This window comes from Salvelinus sp. IW2-2015, unplaced genomic scaffold (assembly GCF_002910315.2).
Source record: "Salvelinus sp. IW2-2015 unplaced genomic scaffold, ASM291031v2 Un_scaffold1572, whole genome shotgun sequence".
In the NCBI taxonomy this organism is placed as follows: Eukaryota; Metazoa; Chordata; class Actinopteri; order Salmoniformes; family Salmonidae; genus Salvelinus; species Salvelinus sp. IW2-2015.
This window is the reverse complement of record NW_019943000.1, coordinates 51,626-61,661: the sequence shown is the minus strand read 5'-3', so window position 1 is coordinate 61,661 and position 10,036 is coordinate 51,626. Positions and strand designations below refer to the sequence as shown.

Sequence of the window (10,036 nt, the reverse complement as noted above, 5' to 3'; positions counted from 1 at the left end):
TGGGCCGCGCGCTGGCTGTGTTGGGCCGCGTGCTGGCTGTGCGGAGTGTGTTAGCGGGTTTCCCAGTAATATTTGGCTTTGGTCTGGTTGTGTTGGCTAAACGTGTTCTACCAGCGTTTGCCAGGGGTTTGTCTGAGCTAGGGCGTGTGTTGCCGACTTTAACAGCTGGATTAGGCTGGGTTCTGGGTTGGTTGGTGGTGCCTGGCCATCTTTTGGTAGGGACAGTGGATTGTGATCTGGCTGGAGCCGTCCTCAGGCTGGTTGAGTGACTTGGGGCAACTGCAGAAGGCTTTGTCATGCCTTTGAGCACGTTGAGACGTGTGGTACTCGATGCTGCAGAGAGGAGACGGTTGGCAGAGCTCTGTTTGTTGGTGGTACTGCAGAAGGTGCCAGTGGTTTGGGAAACGGCGTTGGCCATCAGAGGTTGAACCTTCACCGTTCCCTTTTTCATCTTGAGGGAATTTGGACCMTGGTTCTCTTTTCCCGGGTCCAACTGTGATTACAAAACAATATCAGTTGATATAGTTCGTAACTATTTCCTGCTTAAAGACACCTCAACGGGTCGGTTAATTAGTATTTTAGATTGGTCACTTAGCAGATGCAGTAGTGAGTGCAAACATTTTTTATATATATTTAAAAAAAAGGAGTCCATACTGGTCCCTCGTAGGAATCAAAACCACAACCCTGACATTGCGTGCTCGACCAACTGAGCCACACGGTACACCTACTATAATTCTAGCCTCACTATATATTTAATAGTGAGCAAACTGCCAGGCTTGCTTTGACAGAGATGGTGTCAACGAGAGGAAAGTGATTGGCTACAGTACTTACATCATCCTTCACGGTAGACATGGTGATCTGCTTTGCTTTAACGGCATCTCGAAGATAAGGTCTGAAATCAGTCATGTGTGATAGGACATTATTTACAAAAGACTATGGATAAGACATGTCAAGCTGAAATATTGCCACTAGTTAATACTGTAGGGCTTTCACTCGCTGCCATACAATGTATAGAAAAACAGGGCAATTCGAGGGAGCACCAAAATGAATGTGAAAACGTCGTTCTCGTTGCCCGATGTCATTATAAATGACATATAATTAATCAAATTTATTTATCAAGCCCTTTAAAAAAACGTTTTTACATCAGCCGATGTCACAAAGTGCTAATAATCATTCGATTATAACATTGTAGAGAACAACATTAACATACTTGTACTTGACAGTGTTGATGAAATAAGAACGTTCATTTGCTGTGACCTTTACTAGTTTAAACTGCACCTCTCTTGGTTGTATCCCTTTCATATAAGGTGTTGTGAGATGGTATCATTTGGAGGTGGTTCACCTCCAGATCCTTGGCTTTCATCATTTCAGTAAAGCAGACACCAAGGGATTAGTAAGAACAGTGGTTACAAATAAATGGCAAGAGTTGTGGAACAAGGAGAGAAAGGGAAGACACCTGTATAAGATCCAGGAAAAGGTGGGGGCAGAGAGGTCCTCAGGCCAAGAGAGAAGGGAGGAAAGTGTAYTCACAAGGCTGAGACTGGGACGCACACAGCTCAATAGTAAGTTGAAAGTGGTGGGGAAACATCTGACTGGGAGGTGTGATCCTCGTCACACCTCTCAGATGGAGACAGTGGAACATGTTCTATTTCAGTGCCAGAAATACGTGAGACAAAGGGACCGATTGTTATTAGATTTGAGAAGTAGTGGGGTTGAATAGCCAGGATTAAGTGAACTGCTGGGGAAATCTTCAGGGGATGTAGTATTTAATTATGTATTTTATTTCCTTAGGGGGGCGAGATTATTGTGTTGGATTTAGACCTTCGCTGTCTCTGGTCCACACTCCAGTCCAGTTGGTGGCAGTAATGCAGCTTAAAGTTGTTTGCCAACCGCCATATAAAATCCACAGAATAATAATAATAATAATATACAATGCAAACAAGAACTGATTGTCTTCGCCGAGGGTGGATATTGCAATTCTGTCTGTTAGGTTTGTAAATAAATAATGAACCCTATTTAGTTTTCTATTCGGCGGATTTAATTTTGAAAAATGCCATGTTTTCACTCATGAACCTGCAGCCACTAGATAGTTTGTCCGTTTGACGTTCATAGTTAGCGGCTGCCGCAGAGCAGCGCCTCAGTTCTACTATATTGAACAGTGACCAGTTTATGATCAAACAATTCCATTWACGCTAAATTCTCAGAGTAAATAGTCGGTAACTTTTTAACCATATATGGTAGAGACATGGGGTATGGACTATTGTTTGGCTGAATTTGTATAAACATTTGTATAAACCTTGAATGAATTAATCATCTTATATAGGCTATATAATGGCCAAGAAGATAGCCGTCAAGCCATGATGATTTCTTACTTTGGGTTTGGTGGCTTCAGTCTTCCTTTTGCTGCTAAGTACTCTATCAACTGCTGCTTGCGCAATTCTGTGAAAGACAAGAAGCAAGTTTAAAACAAATCCTTAATTTACTCCACTATTTGGTCAATAGTTGTAAAGATAACTAGCTATCTAACGTTAACTGGCTAACGTCAGACAGCTAGCCCTAGCTGCAACATTGTTGTTCTAACAGGACGATGGTTCTAGCTAGTTACGTTACTAGTTTAGGGAGTCAATAAAACAGCCCAATGTCCCAAAAGACTCCATAAGTTTCCTCTGAACTAAGCTAACGTTAGTGTGTACCCTAGCCTATATCTAGTTTTTCCACTGTAGCTTGACCGAACGATAAACAAAATATTGTTTACATTGTATTATGACTAACGTCAACTATAGTTAGTAAGCTAAGAGGCCTGCTATCAAGCTAGCATGCATTGTTAGCAAGCAAATAATAGAGCTAGCTAGCGGAATATTAGTTAACGTTAGCTACACCATACCTTTTCTGTTAAGTTGGGCAACCATTTCTTCCGTGTCCATTGCTATTTGCAATCTAGTCACTTGAGACATGTTATTTTAGTGTAGCTAGCTAAATTCTTCGCTATTTTAGTAGAATAMAAGTTATGGTTTGCTAGCGAGCTAACATAAACAAACCGACTTRATCAAGTTCGTGGTCTAGTTTGAAATTGCCGGGGTAACGCCACTCTTCTCCCATTGGCTCGTTCAAATATTTGAAAAAAACACGCCCAGTCAGACAGCCACTCCAATGCTTGTTTTAATTCTGTAGGTTTTATATGGATAGTAACATTGAAAGTGGTGGGGAAACATCCGACTGGGAGGTGTGATCATTGTCAGGAGGAGATGGAGACAGTGGAACATGTTCTATTTCAGTGCCAGAAATATGTGAGACAAAGGGAGCGATTGTTGTCAGATTTGAGGAGTAATGGGTGTTGAAGAGCCAGGATTAAGTGCATTTTTGGGGAAATCTTTAGGTGATGTAGTTTTTAATTATGTATTTAGTTTCGTTAGGGAGACGAGATTATTGGGTAGGATTTAAAATCAAAATCCTACAGAATAATGTCATCTCCCTAAGGAAACAAAATACATAATTAAATACTACATCCCCTGAAGATTTCCCCAGCAGTTCACTTAATCCTGGCTATTCAACCCCACTACTTCTCAAATCTAATAACAATCGCTCCCTTTGTCTCACGTATTTCTGGCACTGAAATAGAACATGTTCCACTGTCTCCATCTGAGAGGTGTGACGAGGATCACACCTCCCAGTCAGATGTTTCCCCACCACTTTCAACTTACTATTGAGCTGTGTGRGTCCCAGTCTCAGCCTTGTGATTACACTTTCCTCCCTTCTCTCTTGGCCTGAGGACCTCTCTGCCCCCACCTTTTCCTGGATCTTATACAGGTGTCTTCCCTTWCTCTCCRTGTTCCACAACTCTTGACACTTATTTGTAACCACTGTTCTTACTAATCCCTTGGCTTCTGCTTTACTGATGAACAATTCCATCTCAACATTAGGATGTTTATTAAGAGCCTGGATGTTCTCTTGATAAGTGAGTGAATTGGACCATTTTCCAGTCCTGCTAAGTTTTCAAAATGTAACAAGTACCTTTGGGTGTCAGGGAAAATGTATGGAGTAAAAAGTACAGTATTTTCGTTAGGAATGTATTGAAGTAAAAAGAAAAGTTGTCAAAAATATAAATAGTAAAGTATAGATACCCCAGAAAACTACTTAAGTAGTACTTTAAAGTAGTTTAACTTTACACCACTGATATTATTACTGGTATAATGTAGGTATARCTCTCATATTTGTTCTTGTTGTGGTTCTGGTATTTGATGCATGTTGTCTGATTCTTAACATTGTTCTTCCAATAACCATGTTATTACAGTAGCCAACCATAATAATCAATGACAGAGAATATCAATTTCCATTTGAATATTTATTCAAAAGAGCACATATGTAGGACAATTCAAATGTTTGCATGTATCAATGAATAAGTGCAACATCAACAGATTGACAAATAAATACAATGATAAATAAGTATAATCACGGAAATATAAATACATTAATAAATAGTAGAACAATATTATGATTAGTAGAAATGTAATTACAGTACGCAATACGTTCATTTTTGATTTCAGCAATAAATACGGTACAATAAATATCATGGGCGCTTGCCACAATCTGACTCAACGGCGCCATCTTMTGGTACACTTTGACCAAGTCAATACACCTCAATGGTGAATTGCRCTAGTAGTACATACATACATGCATACAGTACATACATACAGTACATACATACATACAACCTGAAGAATTTATTGTGTCTTACAAACATACACCTAATCTTTAGACGTACAGYCTGTGGTCAGGGCTGGATTGCCACAAAGGCCCTATAGAATCACATATAGAATCTCTATTGCCMAGTTAAATAAAGGTTCAACAAAAATACAAATAACATTGAATTATATAGGATCTCTATGAGAGATCTGTGGTGTCAGTTTCGGCACCCACCTTAGTTGTGGCGCTGGATAGTGAATGTGGTGAAGCGGTTGGGGGTTGCCCTCTGGCACATGTTCACCATTTTGGTGTTGTCCTGCTGTAGGGCCGTGCTGATGAACCAGTTCCTGGAATGGGCAGACTCCAGGGTACTGACGTCAACTCCGGTGTCCCGTTTGTAGAAGAGGAAGCGCACCATGTCGCTCTCATGGTTGATGGACTTCAGCTGTTCCTTGTCTGCCACCTCCTGGAGAGAGAGAGAGATGGTCAGGGGGATAAACTCAATGGTCTGACTCAAAACTGACTTAAAGGTCATACACCAGGAGCGGATAGAAATGTTACTCTGGCTATTGGTTTGAGTTTGTGGCTGTTGGAACCAATGACTTATATAATCAACACATCATTGGTTGGAACAAGCCGACACACTGTCACTCTCCAGGACTAATAGTCATCCTCGCTGTATCCCATTCCCAGTCACATTTCACCAGGGTCGGTCTCCCTTGGCCTCTCTGGCAGTTTCCTTTAATTACACTGCAACTCAACCTTTTACATTCCACATGTGATTCAGACACAATGTTGATGATGTCAGCATTCTTCAGCTCAGGCACCATCTCCATGACGATCTCTATGTGGTGCATGATACGGTCCAGGTCTGAGTCAAACAACTCCAGCCTCAACAGCCAATTATCCTATCTATCAATACTGAATCACAAAATATTCAGCAGTAGTAGTGCTATTTACCTCTAGGTGCAGGGTGGGCGTGCCTCCTGATGTTATGCAGGATAGGTAGAGGTTGGATCCCTTGATGCCCAGGGCTACAGGCCTTGCTTCAGTCTCACTGGGGACAGGCGTTACGTACGTAGACAGGTTCAAATGCACTGAGGACAGAGGAAAGGAGAAGAGAGTCAGTCAGCATCAATCATCAGAACACACCTATCTGTCAGTCTCAGAGTGGGGTTGGTTTTAACCCCTCCACTGAATCTCATATTGCTCATATGTACCTAACCTTTCCAATTATTTCAGATTCATAGGAAGTGCCACTGCTTAGTGCCCCAAGGCAAATTGTAATTTAATTAATTTAATGATCTATGGTCGCCAAAGAACACACTCAAAGTCTTTGGCAAAATGTAACTCACTATGTAAGGACAAATGCAAATTGGGACTGAGCCTTGGTTGGTAACATACCTTTATGGTAGCTGCTGCCTCCCTGCAGCATCATAGCATGCAGCTCCATAGACCCTTCGTTCAGCACCCAGCACTTATTCTCAGAGTCAGTGACACTACACTCGTACTCTCCTTTACTGCTGAACCCTGGAGCTCTGCTTCTGGCTTCAATGTGCTCTGTGTGCGCCGACCCCGACTCCAACACTATATGTTCTGATGAGGAGAGAGAGAGAGAGAGGAGAAAGCAGTTAGTTGAATGAATACACTTGATTGAATTCCAGAACTACTAGTCAATGAGTTGTGCCAAGATATCCACACTAGCAGTATGCCAGTTAGAATTAAGCCATGTGTTGGGCATGCATTCTACGTGGTATTCTATAGTGTGAACATTGGAACATAGCCCAGTGGTGATAGCTAATGGTATTYTAGTGGTACACATTGAAAATGCCCCGTTCTGTTTGTGCTGTCTTGTCAACTCCTATGGTCATTGTCATCAGAAGCAAGACAGTACAATCAGATATGGGGCCAGGCTAGCCCCGAAGGGGTTCCTCCAATCCAGTCCAGTGATCTTTGACCTACCGTCCACTGCGCTCTCTAGCAAGAAATTTAGCAGGTCCTCATCCCTGAACTCGGTTCCCAGGGTAAACCCCTTGCCACCATTTAGTCTCTCCATGGCGATGAGGAGGTTGGCCACACAGCGCAGGGTGATGGGGTGATGGGATATTTCCACATCCAGACCCTGAGGAAGCTTGGAGCTCCATGCTACACTGGCAGAGGTGTTCTGACCAGGACAGAGAAAGTCGATTTAACATTCATCTAACATTATTGTATCAGTGTATGGAGAATTGTGGTTGGTCTGTTTTAACATTTACTGTATAARAACATTWGAATGTCTGTCATGCKTGAATATTGTAGGTCTGTCTTATCCTCATGTCTAAGTTGGGACTCACCTTCATTAGACTGCAGTTTGACTCAAATTCCATATTGTCTTTGTAGTTTGATCTGGAAAATAAAAACACATCTTTTAAAACGCCTGTCCATCATAGATTGATTGTATCATGCTTAGTCAGTTGCTTAAAGATGGCCAAGATCTGAAAACACATTCAGAGATCTGGTGTAAACGGGCAATCAATATACAGTTAGTCCTAAATAAAAGTTTTTATTAAACACTATATAAAAATAAAGACTGCCGCAACAGATCAACAACATAATACATTGTCAGCCATACAGTAAGAGTAGGTTTATGGTTGCCAATGTGAATAAAAACAGACTCTACATTTAATTTACCTGGAAGAATAGGTTTGTAGTTGGCTGTTTTGTAGTTTGTAGATAGTAGGTACTAACGTCTTGTTTTTAGTCCTTGATCCTTGTTGTGAGTCCCAACTTGTTCTCTGAACCAATGTTTTCTGACTACATGTGGTAACCTGTATGTCTTATATACATCCTGGGCACACTCTCCAGAAATTCCCCTCTACGCACACGGGAGGAAGGACGATTGTTTAGTCTTACCAGACCAATGAGTGAGAAGGTATTTTTTAATGACTTTGGTGATGAAATACTGGACTCGCACCCAACAGGATGGGGGGAGGGGTGTCATTGTTTTGTATTATTGCCAATATACTTTATTCAAAGAATTTATGTTGTGTTTTCATGGTGTTCTTGGCCAGGATTCCCTTAGAAATTGTATTTCAGATCTCAATATTACTGGATGAACAAAATATTAAATATTGTTCATGTCAACACTACGTAATATTAGTTACGATTAGACAAATGCACATGTCTGTATTATAATATACCTTGAATGACTTCCTTTTCTAAAGGACTTGTCATACATTATGCTACACTTTAACGTTTAAAGTGTTGATAACGGCTATTTTCTAAGAAGGGCTATTTTCTAAGACGGGTCCAGTGGCAGTTCTAGCTTGTATGGCTCCCTGGACGACCCCCCCCCCCCCTCTGCAAAGTTAGAGGTGCGCTATTTGATAGATTCCCCCGCTCCCCCTACCTCGGACTTCCAATAGGGAGACCTGAGGTCAACCTACCCCCGCCTCCTCCCCATCTCGTACTTCTGAGTGGGAGACCTTCCCAGGCAGTAGCCTGCCTAGCTCACAAACTAGAATCAGGGCGCCCACTTCGACAAGGTTAATTGACCCACAGTCCCACACGGTGACGTGATATCATTGACGCGACGTGCAAATGAGCGATAGACTGTCACTGTTCCAAATGTTTTTGTGCGGGCGCCACGTGCCGCCCCCGGCAAGATGCCCGACCTGGGTGGCTGCCCATGTCACCTATACCTAAATCCGCTACTGGACGGGTCTAAACTAGAAATGACTGTGATATCATATGTGGGGTTTTTTCCCTACTAAACTTAGATGAATGCACTGACTGTCAGTCGCTCTGGATAAGAGCCTCTGCTAAATGACTAAAATGTAATATAATGCAAATGTAAGTGCTAATAAAATATACTGTGTTTTAATCATTACCTTTTTTCCTAAAGTCCTAGGAAACTAAACTTCAACCATTTCTAAAGAGTTTCTATGTTTCCCTTTGACATCAAAGTTTTGGTTCTATTCTTTAATTTCCTAATATTGTCAATCAAATATTCTGCGATGTCCAGCCTGCTAACATTTCATGGACTTTCAGATGTGAGAAAATTCCTCATCGTATTGTGAAATAACAGGGAACTTACTACATTATTTCCTCACTTCCTGTGTGATGTCACGAGAGTCTAGAATCTGCCAGCTGGATAGATTTCCAGTACAGACTGGCAGACTCTTGGACTGTGTCCAACTCCCTACTACTTTATTAGCCTTTACCCTTGCCAAAAAGGTGTTAGACATTGTTAAGACCCGTTCAGGGGAATCTCCCCAATTCACTAAAATATCAGGACTATGTCTATAATATGTAGGCTCCCTATGGAGCTATGCTTAATATCCGGTCAGTATGTTCAATAATATACCACAAAACTAGTATTATTCTAGTATATTGTGTTCGGCTCAATAAAGTTTCACCTGGAAAGAATAACTACTGTACTCTCAATAAAAAAAGTGGTGTAACAGTAAATCAATCGTAATCAGCCCTGTAAACTGGGTGAAACATATGGGATTAGAATGTTGACTACATCTCAGAACCATCCCAATGTATTAACTATCTGGGGTGTGTCTGAAATGCCAATCCTATTCCCTGTATAACACACTACTTTTGACCTGGGCCTATAGGGGAATATCAAATAAAACATTTGTGCACTATATAGGGAATAGGGTGCTATAGTAGTGCACTATATAGGGAATAGGGTGCCATTTTGGACACATCCTGTGTCTTCGCTGTTATGGATCTTACAGAACCGGATGAGCAACGGAATTCCCAGCGGTGCAACGTGTGGGAACACGTCAAGGATTTCTCAAGATCATACTTGCTTTCGCTCTTAACATCTGAATTTCACTTTCTGATATTATCATTCATGATCGACAGTGATGGCCTGTTTTGAAATTAGGTATGCCTATTTTGGTGTTTGAGGGTATTAAAAAATATAAAATGTCCTTCTGACAATATATGTGGGCATAGGAAGACCCTGCAATTGGAGGATGTATTTTATGCATCGGCCTATTCTACAATATTCAATAGGCTACATCTGTCGGTACAAACTTTGATTGAGAAATTGACATCATAAAAAAAAATACAAATTGCACTACACCACTGCATCTACTGAATGTTTAAATCATGACCTTTCTTCCTAAAGGCCTCGGAAATTAAACTTCAACCATTTCTGAAGACGTCCGAGGTCATAGAGCTAAATGGAGAGCATGTTGTTTCCTCAGGTGAAATGATAGAAGTTTTGGTTCTATTCTATAATTTCTTAATATCGTCAATCGAAATAGCCTGTGATGTCAAGCCTGCTTACATTTCATGGACTTTCAGATGTGAGATAGTTCCTTTATCTCGGCTCGTCATATTGTGAAGTCACAAT

At 41.2% G+C, this 10,036-nt stretch overlaps 2 protein-coding genes across 2 annotated transcripts in view; both read right to left on the bottom strand.

Annotated features, from left to right (window-relative positions):
• Positions 1-3,077, bottom strand: part of ckap2l (cytoskeleton associated protein 2-like) — a 26,911-nt gene extending 23,834 nt beyond the window's left edge. The window contains exons 1-4 of the mRNA XM_070439334.1: positions 2,885-3,077; positions 2,373-2,439; positions 832-892; positions 7-493 (exon numbers count right to left, since the gene is read on the bottom strand). Coding sequence (XP_070295435.1) covers positions 7-493; positions 832-892; positions 2,373-2,439; positions 2,885-2,954 — 685 coding nt within the window. The 5' untranslated portion in view covers positions 2,955-3,077. The remainder of the gene's footprint in view (positions 1-6; positions 494-831; positions 893-2,372; positions 2,440-2,884) is intronic.
• A 1,282-nt stretch (positions 3,078-4,359) lies between these two features.
• Positions 4,360-7,469, bottom strand: LOC112071295 (interleukin-1 beta). The gene is made up of 6 exons (XM_024138759.2): positions 7,354-7,469; positions 7,017-7,068; positions 6,646-6,847; positions 6,088-6,279; positions 5,644-5,780; positions 4,360-5,149 (listed from the first exon to the last, which is right to left on the bottom strand). The coding sequence occupies exons 2-6, from the start codon at positions 7,047-7,049 to the stop codon at positions 4,919-4,921; spliced, it is 795 nt and encodes a 264-aa protein (XP_023994527.1). The 5' UTR covers positions 7,050-7,068; positions 7,354-7,469; the 3' UTR covers positions 4,360-4,918.
• Between the last annotated feature and the right edge of the window lie 2,567 nt (positions 7,470-10,036).